The sequence below is a fragment of the Carassius auratus genome, unplaced genomic scaffold (genome assembly GCF_003368295.1).
Source record: "Carassius auratus strain Wakin unplaced genomic scaffold, ASM336829v1 scaf_tig00214400, whole genome shotgun sequence".
Lineage (NCBI taxonomy): Eukaryota > Metazoa > Chordata > Actinopteri > Cypriniformes > Cyprinidae > Carassius > Carassius auratus.
Window position 1 is genome coordinate 713,540 of NW_020527643.1, and position 27,310 is coordinate 740,849.

The following is a 27,310-nucleotide window of genomic DNA, read 5'->3' on the forward strand; positions in this document are numbered from 1 at the left end:
CTCAATTACTTTTCTCGGGTCTATTATCTTTATTAAAGTGTAGCAGAAATGAGTCGAATCAGACAAATCAAAGAGTCTATCAGAGCTGTGTGCATTGAAACGAGAGCCAAACTCCTCAGGAAGTCATAAATCAGTTCTAGTGCCACAGGAACCAAGCAAGATAACCAACCAACCAACTTGTTCCCACAACAGCTTTCAACATTAACACCAATAGAACAATTATTGACAATTTTAATTTGAAGAAGAGATTGTCAAATTTATTGTTCGTGATTGAGATGCAACGCTGGACATCACATGTAAACCCAGGAGATCAAGTTAAATACTTGCATTGACTTCCCCCATCAGGCAGAAACAGACTGAAATTCCTAAGGGGGAAGGGCTTTAAACCTCTGTCTTCACAGAACATCCCTTTGCCAGAGAATGGCAAAGAAACTGCTTGTTGTACATTATATATGGACCAGAATGAACTCTTAAAGACTTATAAATGAATCGTTCCATTGCTTAACTCCATATTCATTTATGTGTAACCCACACATTTGACTATCATGTATAATCACTTATTGTGTATGTCTTTTGATAACTATAGGATACATAGTCATGTCTAGTATTGACATAATCGAATTTTCTTGCTTGATATTGTCCTGACAATCATTTATTTGTAAAATATATCATAATCGTGTTATAGGAATCATGTCCAAAATTAGACCCTGTGAGGCAAGAACCACATGCTTGGTAAGATAAACAAATGATTTATGATACCCGACCCAAGACCATATCTGATTGGTCAAGGCAACATTTGAGGGGTGGCCCACAAGGAAGTTTAAATGCTTTGGACACGATGTAATTTCGCTTTTAGTCTGCTTTTAGTTCTAGCATTGCTTGTGCTATCAGTCATGCAGGCTTTTAGTCTGCTTTTAGTTCCAGCCTTGCTCGTGCCATCAGTCATGCTATTAGTCATGCCTGCTCTTAGCTTTTAGCTTGTAGCTTTGCTACCTAGCTTTAGCTTGTAGCATCTAGCCATGCGGTTAGTCATCATTGTTCTTTGAGCGCGGTTCCAGTGTGCCTGCCTTCTGCTACTATGCCACAATGAGAAGGAACCCAACCTAGTCTCGTCAAACTTTATTTTCTTTTCCGTTTGAGAGTTTCGTGTTCTTAGTTAAGTTTTGTAACGTCGAGTCTCCGACGCCTGACCTCGGATGCCCGTTCAACTTCGACCAGCGCACACGACTCTGCACTTTCAGCCAACGCCCAACAACCACGGGCTTCCCAAGACGTCACTTCACTACTGAACTTCCAGCCAATCAGCGACACCGGGGTACCCCTTTCAACGGGAGTCCCTTTCACAGGAAACTAAGGCAACGTATCCCCAGATATTTGTTGTGCTGGTGTATCTAATATAATTTTAGTCACAGTGAGGAACTCAATGCAAGGGCTAATTACGTGATTGATGGTTGTTCATGTCTATGCAATTTAACGTATTGCTGTAAACTTGGGATTCCATATTTCCATTCCCTTAAACTCATCTTTCCTTAACTTTCGACCTTCCTGCAACTTGTGTGAATGTGTGTGTGCGTGCGTTTATGTGTTAGATTAGTTTATATGTCTTAGATTTATCTAATAAAGCCTTATTCATATTGAAAAGAGAAGTATCTTGTGTTTTGTGCTTACAAGTTAATGTCTTAAACTGCCGATCTTGTTACTGTGCTAATTGATAGTGTTTTCACTATAGTTTGGATATTAGTATCCAGCGCAGATTTGATGTTAAACGGCTCGTTCACTGAACCGCAGGCGCGTCTCCGTGAACAGCCGTGAAACAGTGATTCTGTTCAAATTCCCTTTAAAATCTTAAATGATTCCCTTTGAGCTAAATTGACCTGTTTCCCTTACAAAAGACATTATCTTGCGTCCATAACATTTACGCTCTATTTTTGACAGGCAGCCTTCTTAGTGCACAGATGTTCATTATACCATGGGGCAGAACAAGCAAACATAACCTTGCATGTCCTCAGAGGAGCAAAGGTGTCTAAGTTTGCAATAAGCATATTTTTTCATTTTGAAACTTTCTCGTACAACAATGTTAAATGCAAATCACTTAAGATGGAAACAGCAGAATTTGAAAAAGCTGTTTGATCAATAGATTTCCACTTCTGGAATGTTACAGATCAGGACAACTAGAGCCCCAGATACAGATCCCCTGTAAAGACCTTGTCTCAGATGACCACCAGGACAAGACCACAGGTCTCCCAACTGAGCCTGGTTTCTCCCAAGTTTTTTTTTTGTCCATTCTGTCTGACCATAAGTATCTGCTAAGTATCTGTATCGGTAAGCAGTGTCGGTATCGGTATTGATAAAATGTAAACGATACCCATCCCTAGTTGTAACACTGCCAAAGTGCCCCGCTATAATTAAACTTTTGATATTCTATGACATTAGCAATGTAATGTACATTATTTACTTTAACAAATTTTAAAGGGGTCATATCATGCCATTAAAATGTTTCCTTTCTCTTTGTAGTGTTACAAACTCTTGGTGCATGAAGAAGATCTGTTAGTTGCAAAGACTAAAGTCTCAAATCTAAAGAGATATACTTTATAAAAGTTAGTCGTCAACCACCTAAAACGGTTCATTCTAACATGCACAAAGAACACTTTGTTGGCATTAATGGAAGTTCATTAGCATGGTTTAAATTGTACTTATAAGACCGCCATCAATTCGTAGCACTGAATGAAGATGTATCATATTGCTCACAAGTACAGAATGGAGTACCTCATGGCTCAGCACTAGGGCCGTTACTCTTCACGCTTTACATGTTACACTTGGGTGATATCATCAGGAAACACGTGTTGGCTTTCACTAGGGTGACCATATGCGCTGTTCATATGGGACACATCCCAGCCAGGATTTTAATATTGCCTAAAACATCCAGAGCAGTTTGACCAATAACATGGAGCTATTGTACATAATTAACCAATCGCGGGGCTGCGTGTGAGAAGGTGAGATCCATAGGGAATGATCAAAGCGATGTAAATATGTACACGTGTTTGTTCGTTCGATTGAACAGTCCCAAAAAAAAAACAAAGTGCACCACAATGCTTCAAGTCAAACGAACGAACAAACACATGAAAGCGATTCAAAAGCATAAGGATCAGTCTGCTCTGCCCTTTATAGCTCTCATGAATGTTACACAATGATCAGCCTGCACAGTGCAAATAACCAAAACCTGGATGTTTTAGGAAATATTAAAATCCTGGCTGGGAAGTGTGCCGTATGAACGGCGCATATGGTCACCCTAGCTTTCACTGTTATGCTGATGATACTCAGCTATATGTTTCTTCGCGGCCCGGCGAAACATACCAATTTGAAAAACTAACGGAATGCATAGTCTATATATTAAAAACTGGATGATGAGTAATTTCTGACTGCTTAATTCAGAGGTGTTAATTATAGGATGTAAAAACTCTGCATGTAATAACCTAGAACGCTGTCTAAGGCTGTCTAATTTTTCGTCATCAGTTAGGAACCTAGGTGTGCTATTTGATAGCAATCTCTCCTTAGAAAGCCATGTTTCTAACATTTATAAAACTGCATTTTTCCATCTCAAACATATATCTACATTATGACCTATGCTCTCAATGTCAAATGCAGAAATGTTAATACATGCGTTTATGACCTCAAGGTTAGATTATTGTAATGCTTTATTGGGTGGTTGTTCTGCATGCTTAATAAACAAACTCCAGTTAGTCCAAAATGCAGCAGCTAGAGTTCTTACTAGAACCAGAAAGTATGACCATATTAGCCCAGTTCTGTCAACACTGCACTGGCTCCCTATCAAACATTGTATAGATTTCAGTTTGATAGGGAAAATAGTCCTGAATGGTTTAGCACCTCGGTATTTGAATGAGCTCTTGTTTTTTATTATCATCCTCCATGTCTGCTGCATTCTCAAAACTCCGTATTGTCATCTTCATCGTCCATAATCACTGTTCTTTGGTTGCAAATACAATAATATAACTTAAATAGTAGTAACAACCAACTTAATTTCAGTTTCTTTACATATTTAACATGTAAATACATTTGGATTAATGCATTTACATTATAAAGAGTCCATAGAAATTATGAGAAACTGGAAATGTATGAGGTAGGTTGTGGGTGATAAGTCACAGACACATGACTCTACTCTGGCTGGTGTGCTGCTGAGTCCCACGTAACCTGTATAGGACAGTTCTGATTATCACAAGCAACCATGTCATCAAGCTCTTCAGGCTGTCTGCAAAAGCACCACAACACAGCCTTTTCACATGCCCTTCTTTTGGGCTGGAGGGTGTTACCTTGACAAGTCGCTCTGCTCGTAAGGATCCAGTCCTTTGATTCCCTTTATTTTCTTGTCATATCTCATCTTTGCATTAGGATTTAGTTTTAGGAGGTTTGGTCCACCAATGTTTTCTTTAGCCCGCTGCATTTTGTAGGATTATATTCTGTTTTTCACGCTAATTTTCCATTATTTTCATGCCAGAACACTAACCTGCTGTGCCAGACCATGTAAACAGGCCAAACATACCCATTATTCTTTGCCGCCCAGTTGGTCACATGTCTTAGCGATATCTATCGGTTTTCTCTCATCGTGCCAAAAGACGGCATCACAGCATGGTAAGGGGTGTAACATTTCCTTCACATGTTTAAGGCATTCAGCCAATCCCTATGCACTTGAGTACACCGCGCTTTTCAGAACAATGTTCTTTTAAGCAACATCATATGAACCCTTTAGAGAAATGTAAAGCATTTTGGCTCCTTTATGTGGGCCGTCCAAAGCATGGTTTGGTTGCAAGCAATGTGTTCATTGTCAAATATATATATATTGTATATATAGGTGCTTCTCAATAAATTAGAATGCCATGGAAATGTTCATTTATTTCAGTAATTCAACTCAAATTTTGAAAAATGTGTATTAAATAAATTCAAATACTGATTAAATAAAACTAATAAAACTTGTTACGGTGTCTGGTCTCTGTTTCCCTGGGTGTCCACTAGTGGTCTCACTTCCCCATAGGCACCTCACCGCAGGCACTACAATTCCCATAAAGCCTTGTCCCTTCATCACAGTAATTGCACTCCTGTTAATTGCACTCAGGTGTCTTCACTTGATAGTCATTAACCTGCCTATATAATCCGGTCTGTTTCCATTTGTCTTCATGGAGTCCTACTTTCCTTCACCAAGTTTCCTCGCGTTCCTTATGTTCTAGTTTCTTGTTCCCTGTTTGTTTGATTTGGACTGATGTTTGGTTATGACTAGGGCTGTCACTTTTGTGAAGAAAGCATTTTCGATTTTTAAGACATAAGTGTTCATTGAATCGATTGTAAAATCGATTTTCCATGTAAAAAAAAAAGAAGACGTTTCCTTTTTTCAACTCCAAATATCGGACGAATGTAAAGAGAGCGCTTGGAATTAATTATTTTTATTATTTTATTTTAAATTTATTATTTATTTTAGAGCTGTAATTGGGCCTCAAATGTTAGGCCCGACAGGACCCGAGCCCGACAGGTTTCGGCCCGAGCCAGAGAAGTACATTTTGATTGACAGCTTTTTAAAAGCCCGAACCCGTTTGCAGCCCGACATTCAAATGTGCGCACACACACAGCTCTTTTGCCTTTTGTCAAGAATTAGTCATTTATACATGTTGACTAGGCCACTTGGAAGTTGGAATAAAGAAATAAAATAAGTCCTCTGTGACATAGTAACATCTCAGCACTCTAAATAGGCATAGATTCATTTAGCCTATAAATAGACCAACGCAATAAAATCGAGTCTTTTTTAACAAATTAAATTAAGATACATTTTAAATTAAGATGGGTATTTGGCAATAATGAAATTAAGATAAAGGCTCTGCCGGATATGCCATTTAATAAAATAATAATGCCAACATTATGTAAAACTCTGTCCATATTATGTATTTAAGCCTTAAAGGAATATAGAGTTATCATTTGAAAAACCTTTACTCACAGAGATTAGGCTAGGTCTACATGTTTTTGTCGAGGAAAATTAATGAATCCACTGTAGATGTCTTCAGCGCGCTCCTGCGCTCACTGATGGTGTGTCATTATTCACTCATTATTCTCATTATAAACATGGTCAAAACTTTTCCACACCTCAGACTTTGCTTTAGTTGCTGGTGCAACCAAAATTTATTTTCAATGGAGGCAAGCCTCCATTGCACCTACTCAGCATCCATTTCACATCTTTCTCGCGCTAATCGAAACACATCACATGACCACTCATTTACCTCACAAACCGGAGCGCAATCCCGAGCCCGTTTCTGATTTTGGATTACCCTATTAAAACTCACACTGCACTTGGATCTTCCGTCTCCTGTGTTCCTGTACGTGACAAAACTAATGACTGGCTAAAAAAATCTATATATACAGGTGCTTCTCAATAAATAAGAATGTTGTAGGAAAGTTCATTTATTTGAGTAATTCAACTCAAATTGTGAAACTTGTGTATTAAATAAATTTAGTGCACACAGACTGAAGTAGTTTAAGTCTTTGGTTCATTTAATTGTGAGGATTTTTGCTCAGATTTAACAAAAACCCACCAATTCAACAAATAAAAATTTGTTGACATGACACAATCAACTAATCAATCTAACTAACTCAAAACACCTGCAAATATTTCCTAAGCCTTCAAAATGGTCTCTCAGTTTGGTTCACTAGGCTACACAATCATGGGGAAGACTGCTGCAGACAGTTGTCCAGAAGACATTCATTAACATCCTTCACAAGGTAAGCCACAAACATTAGCCACAAACTCTGGTTGCTCACAGAGTGCTGTATCCAAGCATGTTAACAGAAAGTTGAGTAGGAGGAAAAATTGTGGAAGAAAAAGATGCACAAACCCTCGAGAGATCTGCATCATTATGAGGATTGTCAAGCAAAATCGATTCAAGAATTTGAATGAACTGCACAAGGAATGGACTGAAGCTTGGGTCGAGGCATCAAGAGCCACCACACACAGACGTGTCAAGGAATTTGGCTACAGTTGTCATATTCCTCTTGTTAAACCACTCCTGAGGCGTCTTACCTGGGCTATGGAGAAGAGGAACTGGACTGTTGCCCAGTGGACCAAAGTCCTATTTTCAGATGAGAGCAAGTTTTGTTTTTCATTTGGAAACAAAGGTCCCAGAGTCTGGAGGAAGGGTGGAGAAGCTCATAGCCCAAGTTGCTTGAAGCCCAGTGTTAAGTTTCCACAGTCTGTGATGATTTGGGGCACAATGTCATCTGCTGGTATTGGTCCATTGTGTTTTTTGAAAACCAAGGTCACTGCACCCATTTACCTACATTTGTGGAGCACTTAGTGCTTCCTTCTGCTGACCAGCTTGAAAGTAAGATCCTTTGGAAGGATTTGGCAACTGCCCACACCGCCAAAAGTACCAAAAGTTGGTTAAATGACCAAATGAGCAAACTCACCAGACCTGAACCCCTATAGAGAATCTATGGGGTATTTTCAAGAGGAAAATGAGAAACAACAGACCAAAAATTGCAGATATGAAGTATTCTAATTTTGCAATGAATTTTTGTGGCGTACCCTCCTTGTGAAGGATGTCAATGATTGTCTTATGGACAACTATCAGATCAGTAGTCTTCACCATGATTGTGTAGCCTAGTGATCCAAAATGAGAAACATTGTTGAAGGCTTAGGAAACCTTTGCAGGTGTTTTGAGTTGATTAGTTGATTGGCATGTTACCATATTCTAATCTGTTGAATTGGTGTTTTTTTTTTTTTTTTTTTTTTTTTTTAATCTGAGCCAAAATCATCACAATTAAATGAACCAAAGACTTACAATACTTTAGTCTGTGTGCACTGAATTTATTTAATACACGAGTTTCACAATTTGAATTGAATAACTCAAATAAATGAACTTTTCCACAACATTCTAATTTATTGAGAAGCACCTGTATATATAGATTTGTTTTAGCCAGTCATTAGTTTTATTAGTTTTATTTAATCAGTCATATGGTCATGTTACAACGTGCCCCTCCGATGTTACAATGTACTCCACCATGTTGTCATATTTCACTTCCATTTTTTGAGGGTTAATAAAGAAAAATGTATACACCATATAGCGTTGTATTTGTTCCCAAGTGTAAAATTGCTGTGGATACATTTTTTTTTAAATAAAATTATACTCTGAAACCCATGTGGATTTACACAAACTGAGAAAGTCAAAAAGTGTTGTATTTTTGCAATAATTTTATATTTCTAAATTAAAATATAAACTTCACGTAACTTATGCAAAATCCATCTATGGATTTTGATGACAGTGATTTATTTTGATTGTTAATTCCCAATATGTCTTTTTATTGGAGTTGAATTTTAATAAATAAAATGTAATAAACATTTAACTTTTTTTTTTTTTTTTGCTCAGTGTTATTTCAGGATTGAAGACATTCTGTTTATTGTTTTATAATGACTATTTAATTATACACTTCCACAACACTTAAAACATTTAGAAATAATAAAACAAAACTTCTGCAAAACATGAAAATAATTAAAACACTTCCACTGGTTTTCTCAAAGGTATCAATGTACATCTAAACTTTAGACATAATGCATATAAAAGAGCTGGTCTTCATCCCTCCTGGGGTGGCGCCACTCTTCTGTCTAGAAATATGGCACATAGTCTTAGTGTTTATACTTGACTAACTGGGGCCCAGGTCAGGAAGCAGACAGACTGGCTAAACCGACCGTCTGCTAGCTGCCTCCCGTCACAGAGGTCAGTTAATTCTCAGCACATAGAAACTCTTTCACCTAGATATCACACTATAGAGACTGTGTCTGTTCCCCAAACTAGAAAATACAAAAAACGTCCAAACCAAGTTAAGGTTAACAATTTAATTGAGGTTCAACAAATAAAAAACAAATGCAATATGGATAAACAAATGATAAAGATTGGCTTATTGAATATCAGATCCATTTCTACGAAAACACTTTTTGTAAATAATATGATAACTGATCATAATATAGATGTGCTCTGTTTGACAGAAACTTGGCTAAAATCTGATGATTACATTATTTTAAATGAGTCCACCCCACAAGATTACTGTTATAGACATGAGCCGCGTCTAAAAGGCAAAGGGGGAGGTGTTGCTTCAATTTATAACAACGTTTTCAGGATTTCTCAGAGGGCAGGCTTCAAGTATAACTTGTTTGAAGTAATGGTGCTTCATATAACATTATCCAGAGAAACAAATGTTAATGATAAATCCCCTGTTATGTTTGTACTGGCTACTGTATACAGGCCACCAGGGCACCATACAGACTTTATTAAAGAGTTTGGTGATTTTACATCCGAGTTAGTTCTGGCTGCAGATAAGGTTTTAATAGTTGGTGATTTTAATATCCATGTCAATAATGAAAAAGATGCATTGGGATCAGCATTTATAGACATTCTGAACTCTATTGGTGTTAGACAACATGTTTCAGGACCTACTCATTGTCGAAATCATACTCTAGATTTAATACTGTCACATGGAATTGATGTTGATAGTGTTGAAATTATTCAGCCAAGTGATGATATCTCAGATCATTATTTAGTTCTGTGTAAACTTCATATAGCCAAAATTGTAAATTCTACTTCTTGTTACAAGTATCGAAGAACCATCACTTCTACCACAAAAGACAGCTTTTTAAGTTATCTTCCTGATGTATCCGAATTCCTTAGCATATCCAAAACCTCAGAACAACTTGATGATGTAACAGAAACTATGGACTCTCTCTTTTCTAGCACTTTAAATACAGTTGCTCCTTTACGCTTAAGGAAGGTTAAGGAAAACAGTTTGACACCATGGTATAATGAGCATACTCGCACCCTAAAGAGAGTAGCCCGAAAAATGGAGCGCAGCTGGAGGAAAACAAAACTAGAGGTATTTTCGATAAACTCTTAAGCCTCTTAAAAGTCCTCGTCTGTGCTATGGCATTTTTTCGATATAAAAAATTGGATGACGAGTAATTTCTTACTGCTAAATTCAGAAAAAACAGAGGTGTTAATCATAGGGCCTAAAAACTCTGCTTGTAACAACTTAGAACACTGTCTAAGACTTGATGGTTGCTCTGTCAATTCTTCGTCATCAGTTAGGAACCTAGGTGTGCTACTTGATCGCAATCTCTCCTTAGAAAGCCACGTTTCTAGCATTTGTAAAACTGCATTTTTCCATCTCAAAAATATATCTAAGTTATGGCCTATGCTCTCAATGTCAAATGCAGAAATGTTAATCCATGCATTTATGACTTCAAGGTTAGACTATTGTAATGCTTTATTGGGTGGTTGTTCTGCTCGCTTGGTAAACAAACTACAGCTAGTCCAAAATGCAGCAGCAAGAGTTCTTACTAGAACCAGGAAGTATGACCATATTAGCCCAGTCCTGTCCACACTGCACTGGCTCCCTATCAAACATCGTATAGATTTTAAAATATTGCTTATTACTTATAAAGCCCTGAATGGTTTAGCACCTCAGTATTTGAATGAGCTCCTTTTACATTATACTCCTCTACGTCCGCTGCGTTCTCAAAACTCAGGCAATTTGATAATACCTAGAATATCAAAATCAACTGCGGGCGGCAGATCCTTTTCCTATTTGGCGCCTAAACTCTGGAATAACCTACCTAACATTGTCCGGGAGGCAGACACACTCTTGCAGTTTAAATCTAGATTAAAGACCCATCTCTTTAACCTGGCATACACATAACATACTAATATGCATTTAATATCCAAATCCGTTAAAGGATTTTTAGGCTGCATTAAGTAGGTAAACCGGAACCGGAAACACTTCACATAACACCATACTCTCTATATCATTAGAAGAATGGCATCTACGCTAATATTTGTCTGTTTCTCTCTTGTTCGAGGTCACCGTGGCCACCAGATCCAGTCTGTATCCAGATCAGAGGGTCACTACAGTCACCCGGATCCAGTACGTATCCAGACCAGATGGTGGATCAGCACCTAGAAAGGACCTCTACAGCCCTGAAAGACAGCGGAGACCAGGACAACTAGAGCTCCAGATACAGATCCTCTGTAAAGACCTTGTCTCAGAGGACCACTAGGACAAGACCACAGGAAACAGATGATTCTTCTGCACAATCTGACTTTGCTGCAGCCTGGAATTGAACTACTGATTTCGTCTGGTCAGAGGAGAACTGAGCCTGGTTTCTCCCAAGGTTTTTTTCTCCATTCTGTCACCGATGGAGTTTCGGTTCCTTGCCGCTGTCGCCTCTGGCTTGCTTAGTTGGGGTCACTTCATCTACAGCGATATCATTGACTTGATTGCAAATAAATGCACAGACACTATTTAAACTGAACAGAGATGACATAACTGAATTCAATGATGAACTGCCTTTAACTATCATTTTGCATTATCGAGACACTGTTTTCCAAATGAATGTTGTTCAGTGCTTTGACGCAATGTACTTTGTTTAAAGCACTATATAAATAAAGGTGATTGATTGATTGATATATTTGTACTATATACAGTACAGACCAAAAGTTTGGAAACATTACTATTTTTAATGTTTTTGAAAGAAGATTTTTCTGCTCATCAAGCCTGCATTTATTTGATCAAAAATACAGAAAAAACAGTAATATTGTGAAATATTATTACAACTTAAAATAATGGTTTTCTATTTGAATATACTTTAAAAAAAATAATTTATTCCTGTGATGCAAAGCTGAATTTTCAGCATCATTACTCCAGCCTTCAGTGTCACATGTAACATCCAGTCTATCACATGATCATTTAGAAATCATTCTAATATTCTGATTTATTATGAGTGCTGGAAACAGTTCTGCTGTCTAATATATTTGATGAATAAAATAACTGCATTTATTCAAAATAAATAAAGAAAATCATAATAATATATATTCTAATAATATATTTTCTTTACTATCACTTTTTATCAGTTTAGCACATCCTTGCTGAATAAAAATATTGATTTTATAAAAAAAAAAGAAAAAAAATATACTGACCCCAAATTGCTGACCAGTAGTGTATATTGTTATTACAAAATATTAGGGGTGTAACGGTTCACAAAATTCACGGTTCGGTTCGATACGATTCACTGGTGTCACGGTTCGGTTCGGTACGGTTCGGTACGTTTTAGATACAACAAAAAGAAAAATTGGCAGATAAATTTCCTTGATTTAAAAAAAAATATATATATTTATTAAAACTAACAAAGTATGTTTTTTTTTACATTAAACAATGATGGAGCTATTCTTTATCCATCTTCTATGGTGTTTTCTTAGCAGCATACTGTATAAAACAAAAACAGCTCCTTATAAAAAAATTTAAATGTTATATTGTTGTAGTAGCTATGAACAAATACAAAGATGTAACTTTTTATATGGAACTCTATAACTCTTTATATTGAGTGTGTTTTTACTCAATTGGTTCTCTATAGGGCTTATGTTTTTTGGATCAAAGCAGGAATTACGGTCTGGCTGAAATGGGCTCGTGAAGGAATATTGTAACGGGGCTCAATTACATTAAGCATGTTCTTAAAACCTGCGTTTTCCACTATAGGTGTTTTTTTCTTCTTCGGGGGTGTCAAGGGCGTTGCCTGTTACGTCGTTTGGGTTATTGGGCTACCTTGTTGAACGCATATCATTATATTTCACTTTTTTTTCCCCAAATGTAATTAATAAGTCCAACGAACCGTTCAGTTCATAATGCGTACCGCGTAACGAACCGAAAGCCTCGTACCGAACGGTTCAATACGAATACGCGTATTGTTACACCCCTAATATATATATATATATATATATATATATATATATATATATATATATATATATATATTTATTTATTTTTAATTAATTTATATATATATATATATATATATATATATATATATATATATATATAATATATATTATATATATATATATATATATATATATATATATATATATATATATATATATATTTTTTTTTTTTTTTTTTTTTTTTTCAAAGTTCATAAAAAAAGTATCAAAGTATCATAAAAAAGTATCACATGTTCTGAAAAAATATTAAGCAGAAGAACTGTTTCCAACTTTGATAATGAATCATCATATTAGAATGATTTCTAAAAGATCATGTGATAATGATCCTAAAAATTTAGAAATTAATACATTCAGAAATTCAAAAATGCATCACAGAAATAAATGATAATTTAAAGTATAATAAATGTAAAAACAAATTATTTTAAATTGTAATAATATATCACAATATTATTTTTTGTTCTGTATTTTTGATCAAATAAATGCAGGCTTGATGAGCAAAAGAAACTTCTTTCAAAAACATTAAAAATAGTATTGTTTCCAAACTTTTGGTCTGTACTGTATGAACCTAAAACCATGCTACAGCATAATCATGTTCTAGTTTAGGGCATTTGTAGTGCATAGGCATAGGGCCAAAACATAACTTCAGGTCCAGGGCCCCCCGTCCATCATCCCCCTAAGTCCTACCCAGTGTATAGCCTCTCAATTTTCTCAGTAATTATGACTACCTGACTAGTTACTGTTTTTTTGTGTGAAGTCCAGAAAATACTTTCTGAAAGTATGGTTGGTAGTAGATAGAAAGGAACATTTAAAAGATGAAAAAGAAGACAATAAATATATTAAGAAGATGATAAATATATAACAAATTATGCATAACTTATTGCTATTGTATGAACAATATATAATCCTGTAATTAATAAGTCTGATTGAGTATTTTAAAGTGTAATTTACTGACTTGCTGTTGTCAAACAACAACAACAACAATAACTTGCAGTTTAATGCCCCTTGGTTTAAAATTCCTAATGTTTTGAATTTGTAATTTATTTATATGAATAATTAGTGAATTACTCCCAGTTTAATCTCTGAACGAAATGCGATTTGTTTTCAGTCTAAAAAGAAAACAAATATATGTCTAAATGTACAAAATACATGTCTAAATGTACAAAATACATGTCTAAAATACAAACTGAAAATGGATGAAAACACGGCTGTTGGATTAAATAACAGGTAGGCTACTTTAGAAGTGCTGTTCATCATTTTTATTTTCATATAAAACCAGCATAACATAAAATAAATTATATTAGCGAAAAAAACACATACGATTACTACCCTCTGCAGCCGCCTACTCTCGTCACAAGAGGCGGTCCATGTGGAACAAAAAGCCAAAAAAGTGGGCGCGGCCTAATGGCATTAACCAACTGGTGTAAGGAACGTCACTGAATTCCCATCATGCGTCGCAAAAAGGAACCATTACCGCGAAAACACGTGTTTTTTCTACAGTGGTGAATGGTCAAATGAAAACAGTGTTTATCAACTGAACGATGTAACTTACACATATAAAAACAAACAAGGATAGTTTTTTCCGCAATGTTAATGTGTTTTTCTTTGGTTAAGGTGAGCAATGAAAGGTGTTTTCTTACAGAACACTTTAGATGTCTGCTAGGACACCGTCTCAAGTATATCCTGCGTTTCTCACTAACGTTAGATGTGACGTGAATATCAGCAGTTGCCAATGCTATTCTTAATGTATTTCTAACGTACTTGCTTTTTAGAATTGGTATGATTAATGTTTTTAACATCTGCCAATCTTGCTGTTCTTTTTCACGAGTCGGTGTACTTTAAATCATCTTGCTTTGTTCTCCGTTAGCAGATTGTGTAACTAAGTACAATCTTTACTGAATGTACTATGTTAACGTACCATGCTTATTTTTTGCTGTGCTTGAATCATTTTGAGTTTATCATGTTGTGTTTTCTGTCGGTTGATGCAGTTTTAGAAGGAGACCTTTAGGATCAACAATGACAGGAAACAACACGTCCACTGGTTTTCTCAAAGGTAACGTTATCGACCTAGGATGATTAACACGTGGTTTTAAAAAAAAATATATAATTCCAGTCTTGTTTTAAAACAATATAGCGATAATTGAATATTTTTTGTTGTTGTCAGAAATTACCTTAATTTAGTTTGTTTGATAAAAAAAAAAAAAAAAATTGTGAGTGAAATTCTTGGGAGTGTGCACCAGACAGTGCAGAAACAATTTGCATATAGACGTATAGACTTAAAACAGATGACACTGTGCAATATACACATACATATACTCAGTACACACAGTGTCCTATTAGACATACTTACAGTTAGCAATACACAATATACACAGTATGTATATTACTACTCTCAAATCTCTTCTAACATGTGGTGTCAAGCATTTAATTTTATAATGAATACAACTTTTTGTTTGAAGTGAGTGTTTATCCACTGCCCTCTTTTTCCCTTTTAAGATGTGGTGGCGTATGTTGATGTATGGTCTGCAAGCAAAATGGACGATTACTCTGATCCATTCATTCAGCAGCTGCAGGACATGGGTGCAGAGGTGCCTTTTTTTTGGCAGTTGTGTTTCTGAACAAAAATAAAATGTTAATTAAATTAATGCGTATTAAATGACAGGTATCGAAGACATTCACCAAACAAGTGACGCATGTAGTCTTCAAACATGGCCGTCCATCCACATGGAAGAAAGCCCAGAAAATTGGTGCGAGGATTGTTTCTGTCCACTGGGTAGCAAGGTAAAAATTAACATCACATATAACTTCTGCATGTTCAGGTCAACTTCCTTAGAAACAGGAGTTAGGCCATCCTTAAAAATATTCTTGTTTGCCGCAACCCGACCGACTCTATTTATTTATTTTTTTTTGCTTTTAGTCCGACCGACTTGCTGATTGTAAATTTGCGTTAAGACCGACCAATTTATTTTTACTCCTCAAAAAACTAATACAAAAGCAATAAAATACTATTAATTATATTTAAGTATTGTAAATATATAAATTGCCTAGGCCTACATAAAAATGAAGGCTATCATCTCTAATAAAAAAAAGCCCTGTAACGTCATCTAGGTTTACACGAATGTCACACTATGGCCTGTGCGTGTGTTTCGTCGTCTCTCATTCAGTTTCAGAGTCAACGGTTCGCGCTTGGTAATGATGGCTGCGGCTGCAGTGAACTAAATGTTTGCGGTCACTGTTCAAAGTCGTACGGGTTTGGGTACCATAATACATCTAAAAAAAATAATTAAAACAGCTCGGCACCGCTTTAACTTGGCACGAAGTTCTGGAAAAACTGTACCCAGATCTTTTCCCATCCATTCTCCCGTCTAGTCTAAAACCGTGACCGTGTCGACTGTCACTTTATGTTCGAAAATCTATTGAACGAATCAACCAACACAAGTTTCGAAAACGAAAATAGGAAATTGATTTTAATGACCTTTTCTCGGAGCGCCAGGTTTTTTTTTTTTTTTATTTGGACACGCATCACACAGCAACTGCAGCTTCGGACAAACACGCATAACAGCAAATAATACTTCTGCACAATGATTCTCTTTTTACAATAGAAATGTGAATTCTGCCTAGGGCTGTCAAAATAGCTGAAAAACTAAATTCGATTTTTTTTTTACTTAAATATGATCAAAATTCGAATTGTATTCGAATTTAAAATGCATAATTTCAGTTAGGCTGAAGAAAAGCTTTTTGCTTCTCTTCTGAGGCCTCAAAATAGCGCATCGAGCAAAATATTACTGCATGTTCATTCAAAGCATTAGAATACATGACTGTGAAAAAAAAACATAATATTTAAAATAATGTTTATGAACCAATTATTATTAATTAAGTTGCTTAAATAACTATAAACAAAACAGCATCATGTATGCATGCATTGTTAAATAAATAAAAAGGGCGGAAAACCAGTCACACAGGATACATTTTTTCATTTAAAAACATGAGATGCAGTGGGATTGGGAACAAAAACCAAACATAAACACTCGAGATATTTTTAGAAAACTAAATTAAAACATTCATTTTACATGTCTTTCTAAACATGCGGCTCTCTTGTGCGAGACGCGACTCCAACGGTGTCCCTCTAGAAAGTGCACGAAATATTCGTTCTGTGTGAACGGCTTGGTTTCAGTTTTGATGTAAACAAGATCTTCTCCACATTGATGTTCTCTCTTTTTTTAAGTGGCTTCAACTGGATAGGCTAACATACCCTTATAATGCAATGGCACATACATTGTCATCGCATCTCGTGCGCAACTGATAAAGATCAAGTATACTTCGGACAGTGCGCGTACATGAGGTGCAAGATGAGACAACAGATACTGTGTGTCGAGCTCGTCCGCCTTTGAAAGTTGTGTAGACAGGCTGTGCGCGCGGCAAGATGGAATGGAACACGTACGAATAAAAGCATAAATAAAGCAGCTTCCTTAATGCACACCTAAAATTCTAATGTGCATTCGAATGTGTATTTTTATTTTAAATTCGACGAATATTCGAAAAAAATATATATTTTTTGACAGGCCAAGAAAATCACCTAAGCAAATTTTTTTTTTTTTTTTTTTTTTTGGACATTCCTAATCGTAAACACAGCCATGTTGAAGCCTGCAGTAAATGTTTTGCATTATGGCAGTCCACTCTGCTTATTGTTTTTCGAAAATTTTGCATTCCTGTTTGTCATTGTGGATGTAACTTCACACCAATAAATCATCAAATATTGGTCTTTACATTCGTCCTGCCTGTTGTCCGTGGATTTACCTATATTTGGTGTTATTTGCCATATAAAACCTTAGACAAGCAAAATCGATTTTACAATCGATTCAATGAACACTTGTCACTCAAAGCAAACAGGATTTTTTTCACAAAAGTGACAACCCAAGAAAGCAAAGTAAACGGTCTCTCATTTGTAGGTTGCATTTATACGTAGCGGTGGATGCAAGTAAAACAGTATAACAGTACTGAAATTCATGCAATAAACATGTTTTTGACAAAGATTTAAATTTGTTTGTGGTCTATATAGCCTGCATCAAAAAAAAAAAATTTCGGGTTTGCAATGATGCTGCCCGAAGGTGCGGGTTGAAGACCCAGTCAGTGACGTCACGATATCCTAATTTGTTAAAATTCATACCGTCATCACCATCACAAACATTTTCTTGAATATATATATATATATATATATATAGACCGACCTACCGACCCTTTAAAAAAAAAAAAAAAAAAAAAGACTTACTGCAAGCCAAATTATTTTTAAGGATGGCCTTATGTAAATCTACAGATATGAATAAAGGTTTTGTTTTAGACAAAGTGGCTAATATAATTTCCAAAGGATACGCATGAATAATTGTTTAAACGGTAGCCTGGTAAAAAATTAATCTGATTGAACAAATGAACACAACATTTCAACTATTGGGAAAATTAGAGAAGTAGTGCACCATAAAAAGTCCTCCTTTTTTTTGTCACATTTAAAAGTGTTGTAAATATCTTTAGATTACATACAAAAAGTTAATGTATACTTGACAGGTATAATTTGTAATGGGTGTCTAGATAAGTCACATTTGTCGGACAGCATTAGTCCTTGTAAAAATAGAGTTAGGAAAGCAAATCATCCTGTGTTTTAGGTATTTTAAAAATACTTTCTTTTTGTGAATCATTTTGCATATATTGATTTGCTAATATCTAGTTGATTGAAATTAATTTGGAGAGATGTTGATGGCAATGACAGCATGTTTTAGTGCTGTTTTAGTTCTCTGACTCCATTAGTGATTTAGTATTAGTTCTCAATTTTTTTGTTGCATTTATTTGGATGGCCTGTAGATGTCTCTAGACCCCAATGTTTCCTTTTACGTTTCTTTCAAATTCTATTCATTATGTGATTTTGCAGATGCAAAGAGATCAATGAACGTGTAGATGAAAATCTTTTTCCTGCTCAAAATGAAGAGTCCAAACTTCATCATCTAAATAAAAGAACAGTAAGGAAATTAAACAAATTATATACAAAACAACAAACGTTGTTTTTTTTAATTGAATGTTCCATGTAAGAATATAATGTATATCTTGGTAACCTCATGCAAGCTTTTTTTTTTCATTGATTTTGCAGCACCGTTGCATGCAACCTAAAGATATTCCTATAAAGACCCCTGAGAATGACAGGCGGCTGAAGAAAAAATTTGACAAGTTAATGGAAGGCCTGATCTCCTCATCCCCCGTTGGTGAGAAAGGCACACCTTTTATGTTGTTGTTGTTTTTTTTTCTTCATTTTATTTTTATTTAATTCAGTAATTTGTGATTGGTTGTTGTGCATATGGGATTTTGTTTTAACAGTTTCCAACTCATCAACATTTGTTATTGATGAGGAAAATGGAGTAGTGTACAGTCCCTCTTTAAAACGCTCTGACGGCATGGCTCAGCGACTGAGAGAAATGAGAGCTCAACGTGAACATCTCTCACCCACTGGTATATCCTCAAATCCTTTTGAGAGCTAGTTTTCATTTGTAAACTAATAATTTTGTGTTCTATCAGACCACAAATCTTTTTACTGAATTATAGGGTTGCAATCTTTTGGTTCATAGTGAATCCATTTAACCATTTAACTGTAAAAAACAGTTTATGTTGCTTGATATTTCAAACTGGTGTTTGTACTGGCGTTTATCGTATTATTTTAATCTATTACAATCCGTGCGGATTTGTACAGGTCTCTGCACTCTATTCTTGTAGATATTTGCCAATAAAGGCTTATGAATCAGTAAAAAAAAAAATCACTTCCTTCCGCTTTGAAAAATAAGGTGGATAGGAATTGTTAAAAACTTTTCAGAAAAAAGTTTCAGAACTCAAAACTTTGTCGTTAGTCTAGAACATCTTATATCGAAGCAAGTTTGTGGAATGTACCACTCTGTTGTAATAGTGTCAGTAAACAACGCCCCCACAGAAGATCAATGTCGCTTCTATATAGCTGCCTGTTTAGCCCCGCCCATTGATGAGAGAGGTGAATATGCAGGTTTATGCCAGAAACCAAACGATAAAGATGGCTCTGAATATAACAAGACGATATGCAGTGATTGGTTGTGAAAAAAAATAGTCTTTGTATTGCCTTCTTTCTGATCCCAATATTAGGAATGACCACAACAGTAAGAACTTGATCCACTGTTCACTTCATTTTTACTGTACATTTGTTTACAAACAAGGCAAAGTTCGATGCAGGATTTCCTGAAAGATTGAAACTACAAGACGATGCTGTGTAGACTATATTGGATATGACCGTAATGTCACAACACACAAGTGCTATTGCTTTGTCTGTTAAACAGATCATTTGAAATAAGTGTTTATGCGGTATTATCTTAAATCACAGCAGTGTCCGTCTTTGAAGGGCGTACACTGTCAAACATACACAAATCTTAGCCAATCATATCAGTGGGCATTTACAGGCGGTTCAAGACCCCTTTAGTAAATGAATTGGGAAAAATAAATGAATTATTACACTCTCTACAGGAGCTATCCTTAAACCTTGCCCACGAGGTCCACTTTCCTGCAGAGTTTAGCTCTGATTCTATTCAAACACACCTGAGCATGCTATGTCTTAATCAATGTCTTCAGGATCTTAAGAAAATCACAGGTAGATGAGTTTGATTAGGGTTGGAGCTAAATTCTGCAGTGCACTGGCACTCCAGGGTAAGATTTAAGAAACCCTGTTTTACACACTGTTGAAATAAAATTCTTTCAGGTATTTATTTAATTTTGTCTTGTCCCTTAGTCTCACAGATGGGGGATAGTGCCTCAGGATGTAATTCACCTTTGAGACCACCTCCTGGGGCATCACCAACTCTATCTTTCTTACAACAACTAGGTTTGGGAAAAATTATTTTTTGTGTGTGTGTTCGAATAAATGTAGCTTTTAGGGATGCACCGAATGCTTGTCAACCAAAGTTATTCAGCCAAAAATAGTAAAAAAAAAAAAAAAAAAAAAACTCTTTCGATGTCCCGCCAAGCAAGCAAAAAGACTGAATAAATTCTACCGAACAGTGACACAATCAGATGGCAACCAGCGTAGTGTGAGAGGCGTATAGCAGACATGTCAGGAGTGTCTATGTGGAAGCATTTAATATTTTCAGAGAAAGATGGATAAAATCATTACAAGCACTGACAGCAAGAGACTGTTTAGTACTGCATCGCATTACTTTGCAAAATGGCCTTAAACAATTAGTAAACTGCATAATGTTATGTTTTCTGACAGTGCTGTGGGAGCTTGCAGCGATATCTGCTAGTTAGCAAGGGTTCAAACTCCAAAGTATGAGGAAAGTATATGGTGAAAGTGTTAATCGTCAGTCGCCTTCAACCCAGTGTTTCATATTGTTCGGCTTCGACTTGGGCTGGACAATAATTCAGTATCAGTATGTATCCTGATATAATTTTTTTTAATAATAAACACATTTCCGATATTTTGATATACATTACCAGTATTTCCCATACATTGATTTATTTGTGGCGTTTGACTTCGTTTGAATAAACATGAGCACTGTATGTTTCAAAATCAAAACATGTCGCTGGTGTTTTATATGAATGTATCTGAAGGGAGCTGACTGTCTTCAGAAAAGTTTCAATGGCATTTTCATTTTATCTAATAATGAAGCGTTAATAAGCGGAGCTGCTTTGATTACAGCTGTTACTGGAGAAAACACCACCTTTGCGTTTTCGAGTGGAGAGCGAATCCATATATTTTCTGAAACGATGTCATCATCAGCCCACGTCTCACCCTTAGTTAGAAACTGCATCATGTAACCGCAACAAAAACATGAACAAACACTGAACGATTGCCTTTTTATTAACTAACATTAACACAGGTTTATAAATGTATGTAAAAAAAACAATTATTTTAAAGAATTGTTTTCCTCACCAAGCCTGCAATTATTTGATCCAGAGTACAGCAAAACAGTTTAATTAGGAAATATTTTTATTTTTAAAACTGCTTTAATTTAAAATGTAGTTTATTCCTAAGATCAAAGCTGAATTTTCAGCATCTTTACTCCAGTCTTAAGTGTCACATGATCCAGAAATCATTCTAATTTGCAGATGATCAAAATTTTAAACCTTTGAGTTCAATTATTTTTCAGGACTCTTTAATATACATTAGAAGATCCACAGATCTGCATTTATCTGAAATAAAAAGCTTTTGTAACATACGCTTTTCCATTCAAAAGTTTTGAGTCCGTATGATTTTTCTTTCTTTTTGTGTGGAAATAAATTATAGATATTTTTATATAGCAGGGGTGCTTTAAATTAATCAAAAGTGATGACAATTTCTATTTTAGATAGATGCTGTTCTTTTGTTTTTTTCTGTTCATAATAGAAACCTGAAAAAAAGTCTATATTATTTTTGAGCAGCAAATCAGATATATGAAGGATCTTGTGACTGGAGTCATGATGATAAAAATATAGCTTTGAAATCACAGGAATAAATTACATTTAAAAATATTTCCAAATATAAAACCGTTATTTTATATAGTAAAAATATTTCAAAATGTTCCTGTTCTTGCTGTATTTTGGATCAAATAAATGCAGGCTTAGTGAGCAAATTTTATATGTATATTAGCCTATAGTTTGAAGTTAAAGATATTAATATTAATTAGGTGAGTCTGAAATGATTATTTGACAGTGTCTTCAAATTAATTTTTCAAATGAAAAGCTGAACATTAACTTATTTGTGCTGTTTTTGTCACCTCTAAAATATTATATGGTTTTAAATGAGGTGTCATAGACTTAGCAAATTAATTTTTCATAAGTTTGTATGCACAGACATCTGTTGTGGGCGTTCTTGGCAGTTTTTATAAGGCTTTTTAAAACATTTTCATATCAATATCAGAATTATATTCTATCGAGCGAAATTAAGAAATGTATCGTGATATTAATTTAGCTTTGACCAAGATTATTCATTTCGGTGCATCCCTAGTAGCTTTAGTAACCATTACTGCATTATATAAAACTAAATATGTTGAACTTTTACTTTTGCAGAGGAAGAACCTTTGGATTGCTTCTCAACCTCTCACTATCATTCCTCCAAGAAAAGAGATAAGCAAGAAAAACAGAACTGTCATAATTTAAAAATGAAAATGACAAGTAAAGCAAAAAAACAAACTCCTCCTGAATCAGACACAGCCATGGTTATGTGTAATCTGGGCGGTGTTGAAATGCATAGTAAAGTCTCACCAATATCTTCCAGATCAAGAAGGTCTTTTGTGAACCACATTGGAGGAAAGAAAAAGTCCACTTTAAAGAGTTTCAAAGAAACAAAGAAAAGAAAACAAAGCTCACACCTCAAGCCACAAACTGAAAACAGTGAAATATCTACAGAGTTATCTGGCAGCCCTGAAAGACCTAAAAGTTCTTTGCCTGAAAGCCTGACAAAAATCAATCACAAAAACATCAAAAGTATACAGCTATCCAGTGATCTGCAGACCAACTGCAAAAGTTTATATTCCAAGAAGCAGACCTCATCAAACAGTTGTTTTACAGAAATTGAAAGTGATATATCGGTAACCCCCAAGCCTGTTCGTAAATATCAACGTCAAACTTCTGTTTTGTGTTCTGCTTACTCGGTTGGTGATGTTCCTGATAGAGATGTTTTGGATGTGGATGGTGAGGTGTTTGAAGACTACTTCTCACCAGCCAACAATGCCCTTAAACAAAAGGTCATTTTATTTGGGCCGACCCCCGAAAGATTGCACATGCCCAGTTTTGACCTGGAGGATTCAATCAAGAGGAAGGGCAAGAGATCATTTGGTAAAAAGCGAAAACATGAAAATATTAACATTAAAGACTTCTTGGTTGGTTCATCAGGCCCTGCTCCTGAGACGCATGAATCAAGGCCAGAATGTTTGTCTGTGGGGACATGCGGGTTGGCCAGTTTTGAAGAAATAAAGCTTGATTCATCAGCAAAAAAACAGAGGAAACAACCTAGGTTAAGCTCAATTGAGCTCCATCCTGCTTCTGAAAAGAAGACCTCAACGGCTACTTCTCCAGTGTCATCCTCGGCGGTTAACATGAATCTACAAGTACAGAACTGTCCTGAAACTGCCCCTGACCCCAAACATGCCATTGAAAAGAGACAGATGGGTTTAGAAAGTATGTAAATGTTTATTTATTTATTTTTAATTAGTATTAAATTGTGGCTATGCAAGGACGTCTCGGTCACTGCTACACTGTGATGAGATTACATTCTTTACATTTTTATACTTGAAAGCATGGAACATCCTTCGTGTTAGTGGAGAAACATTCACAATAATGTTTGCTTTTAAAATGTTGCATGGTTGAATAAACATTTTAAGAAACACTTTTATCTGCTGCCCAGCTGTGTCACTGTGCACCTGCTGTGTGCTGCTTTCCTCTCAGCTCAACTTTCTTTCTTTGTTTGCATTATATCAGTTGTAGGGAAAGAAAATGAAAGCATAACTGATGGGAGCATTGAGAGAAATCCTGAGATGAGTAACAAACCAAGCCATACAAAAAAGGACAAATTCATGAAGGTAAAGTAACTACATTTTAAGTATTTTAATGTCTTTTAGATGATATTAAACATTTCCGTTGAGAAAAAAAAAGACATTTGTGTGAGCTAATATATGTTTTAATATACATTGGAGGAAAAAAAGGGATAACCATATCACACAAGTAGTACTGGCATTTTTGTTTTTACAAAGACATTATTGTTCTAGAATATGCTCCAACCCAAATGTATTGTATAAATGTAAAAAAAAATGCAGATATTGACATGACTTTAAGATGCATTAGCACAGACTGTTTATCCAGATTAACAAGAAAGTAAACTCGTATGTAATTTGTCTGTTTTCTTTTACCTTGTGTAGATTTGTTCAGTGATTTGATGGCATATGTATGTAATGCAACCTGTGCTTGTTGACATCTGTCTAATTGATTAGCCAAAGAGCAGGTCAATTTGTGCTGAAGTACTGTAGAGTTTGATTGTATAGGACAATAAACTTTTTTCCACTCTTATAGTAGGAAAAGGCTGTTTTCCATATGTAGGTTTTGGTTTTGTTTAGTTTGTCTCTTTTACATTTTAACAAGCCTTTAAGAGCTGTGTTTTATATTTTCAAACACGCTTTTAGCTTGATGCTTCTGTGGAGCAGCATAGCATGGCCTAGTAATAGAGCATAGTAATTATTTCAGATGCAGATGTTATATGCTACTCTCTTTGTTGCTTTTCTGGCTTCCTGTGTGTTTTCTTCACCACTGTGACTTGCACCTGGTGAGTTCTCTTTTTGCTTCTCTTTTTGCTCAGCTTAAACAAAACTCCCAACTGGAACACAGAGAGATGGCTTTCAGGCCATCTCTATTTGGTTTTACTTCCACATATACTGTTTAACTGAATCTATCACACCTGGGCTGTTCTATAGTGGTAAATAATTCATAGATAGCTATTTGTCATCAGTATTCCCTTACTTTGACAAGATTAGAGTAAACCAATTTACAACAGTTACATTGAAAGAATCGGAGTGGATGACCTCACAAGTTATCTTGATGCAGAAATTGGGTATAATTTTGGCATGAGCGACATGAGCATGGCTTCTCCTCTGGGACTTTTGCTCTGAGTGAAACTCACACAGGTCAGGGTTATTGTAGTTAACTAAAAGTACAACCATTAAAAATGTTTTTGTTTCTTGGAATAAAATATAATTATATAAATTTCCTCACATTTGATATGGGTGCAGACTGTGAGCATTTCAATTGGGAATAAAACACAAAGTAAAACACAAAATATAGAAACTAATTCAAGTGATTAATGACAACGATAGTTGTAAAATTAAAGTAACACAAACTTATTGCATAATTCTATTAGTGTGAAAGGTGATCTGATGTTTGAATTTGTAGTTTTTGATAGTAGTTGTTAATAGAAGTAGTTGTTGCCAAGTGTTTTTTATGGCCAATGCCATGATATCTTAGAGCTGAAATGAAATGTATATTTATTGTACATAATTATTAAAGTAGAAATTATTTGAAATGAACAAAAAAAAACTTTTCCAACTCACCTCAAATTTGCTTGATGGTGTTGAGGTGCAGACTTTGAGGGGGCCAGTCCATCATTTTCAATGTTCCAGCAGATTAATTAATTCGCAGGTAGATCTGGCTATAGTTAGAAGAATGGTTGAGAATGTAAGGTCAATGACCTCTTGGAAAATAAATCTAGACCCAATACATGGCTCGAGGCTCATTCTTCCCACTGGATGGAAACTGAAATCTGGACATTCTCTGTTGGTTACACAGGCACATGGTTTGGTCACAATATAATATTATTTATTATTATCATTATTATTATTATTAGCTACAACATGGCATTAATCAATGCATGCTGATAAAATTTTATCATAGTTTATAGTTATTAACATTCAACCTTTCATCAGTAGTATTGCTTGTGATTGAATTTTGTGAATGGGAGTTCCTCTTGCTATTTTATAAGCTGAGCTTCATGTGAATTCACAAACTTGTCACATTTCACAAGAAGATCGTTTTCTATTTTGCTTACATCTACACACCTTTCACTTTTTAAGACTAAAACAATGATGGATTCATTGTTATTCTTAATTAAAAAGCACAACAAAAATACAGAATGTTTAGCATGCACTGATGAATCAATTAAAAAAAGAGAAAACCTCCATAGTGTAATGTGATGTAAATAGCAAAGAAAACAAGCTTTTCAAAATGGAAACAAAACGAAAAGTAAAACCAAACTTGCTGTCTTGACAGTGCTTGCATGTTTTTTTCTTCCACCACAAGAATAACATGTTCTCTGGTTTAAGAAGCTGCCTTTTATGTTACTTTAGTTTGAAAACCATCCATTATTTCCTAAATATTTGCATAATATTTGATGCGTGCTGCGCACACCTTCGTACTCCTGCTAACACGGCGAGTAGGCTCTCTAAGCGATTAGCAGTTCAATCGATTAGCAGGTTTCTTTATGCTTTCAGTTTTGTTTGATGTTTCTCATATGCAAAAGAAAGGACAGCGCGTATGATTTGAACATTAACAAAATTTTGTTGTTTCTTTGCTGCTATTGTCGACAAATCCTCATCCCAGTTTCCGATGCAGTTCTCGAAGATACTGTTGCACCATTAGTCATTTTGTTTATTTAAATTTTTCTTCCTCTCCCCTTTCGGTTCTGGTGTGAATTGGTGGCATCCATGTGATCTAAAGTATTTTACAGTGCTTGGACTGCATCTTACATGTCTCTGCGGCGGTAAATAGTTAGCTCCTCCTTCACCTTATCAACGTGTGCTTCTAGAGGCTTTGAATTTATACCAGTCTGGCCTCTTTGACAAACCCTGATGTTACCAATGACTTACTGAACATGAAAGGCTTTTGTATATTCAAAAGATTCAAACAGCTGTGTCCCAAGACTCTTGCATCACCATCAATTTAACCACAGTCACAATCATTACACAAATAATTTGGCTTCTTTG

The 27,310-nt window shown here is 35.4% G+C and overlaps 1 protein-coding gene across 2 annotated transcripts in view; it reads left to right on the top strand.

Moving 5' to 3' along the window:
- The first annotated feature begins 14,250 nt into the window (after positions 1–14,250).
- Positions 14,251–27,310, top strand: part of mcph1 (microcephalin 1) — a 111,361-nt gene continuing 98,301 nt past the window's right edge. The window contains exons 1-10 of one of the 2 annotated variants that reach the window (XM_026257630.1): positions 14,251–14,426; positions 14,801–14,865; positions 15,309–15,400; positions 15,475–15,593; positions 18,733–18,820; positions 18,949–19,060; positions 19,173–19,304; positions 20,599–20,691; positions 22,854–23,963; positions 24,264–24,364. In XM_026257630.1, the coding sequence (XP_026113415.1) occupies positions 14,829–14,865; positions 15,309–15,400; positions 15,475–15,593; positions 18,733–18,820; positions 18,949–19,060; positions 19,173–19,304; positions 20,599–20,691; positions 22,854–23,963; positions 24,264–24,364 (1,884 nt within the window). In that variant the 5' untranslated portion in view covers positions 14,251–14,426; positions 14,801–14,828. The remainder of the gene's footprint in view (positions 14,427–14,800; positions 14,866–15,308; positions 15,401–15,474; positions 15,594–18,732; positions 18,821–18,948; positions 19,061–19,172; positions 19,305–20,598; positions 20,692–22,853; positions 23,964–24,263; positions 24,365–27,310) is intronic. The other variant, XM_026257631.1, reaches the window with a different exon arrangement.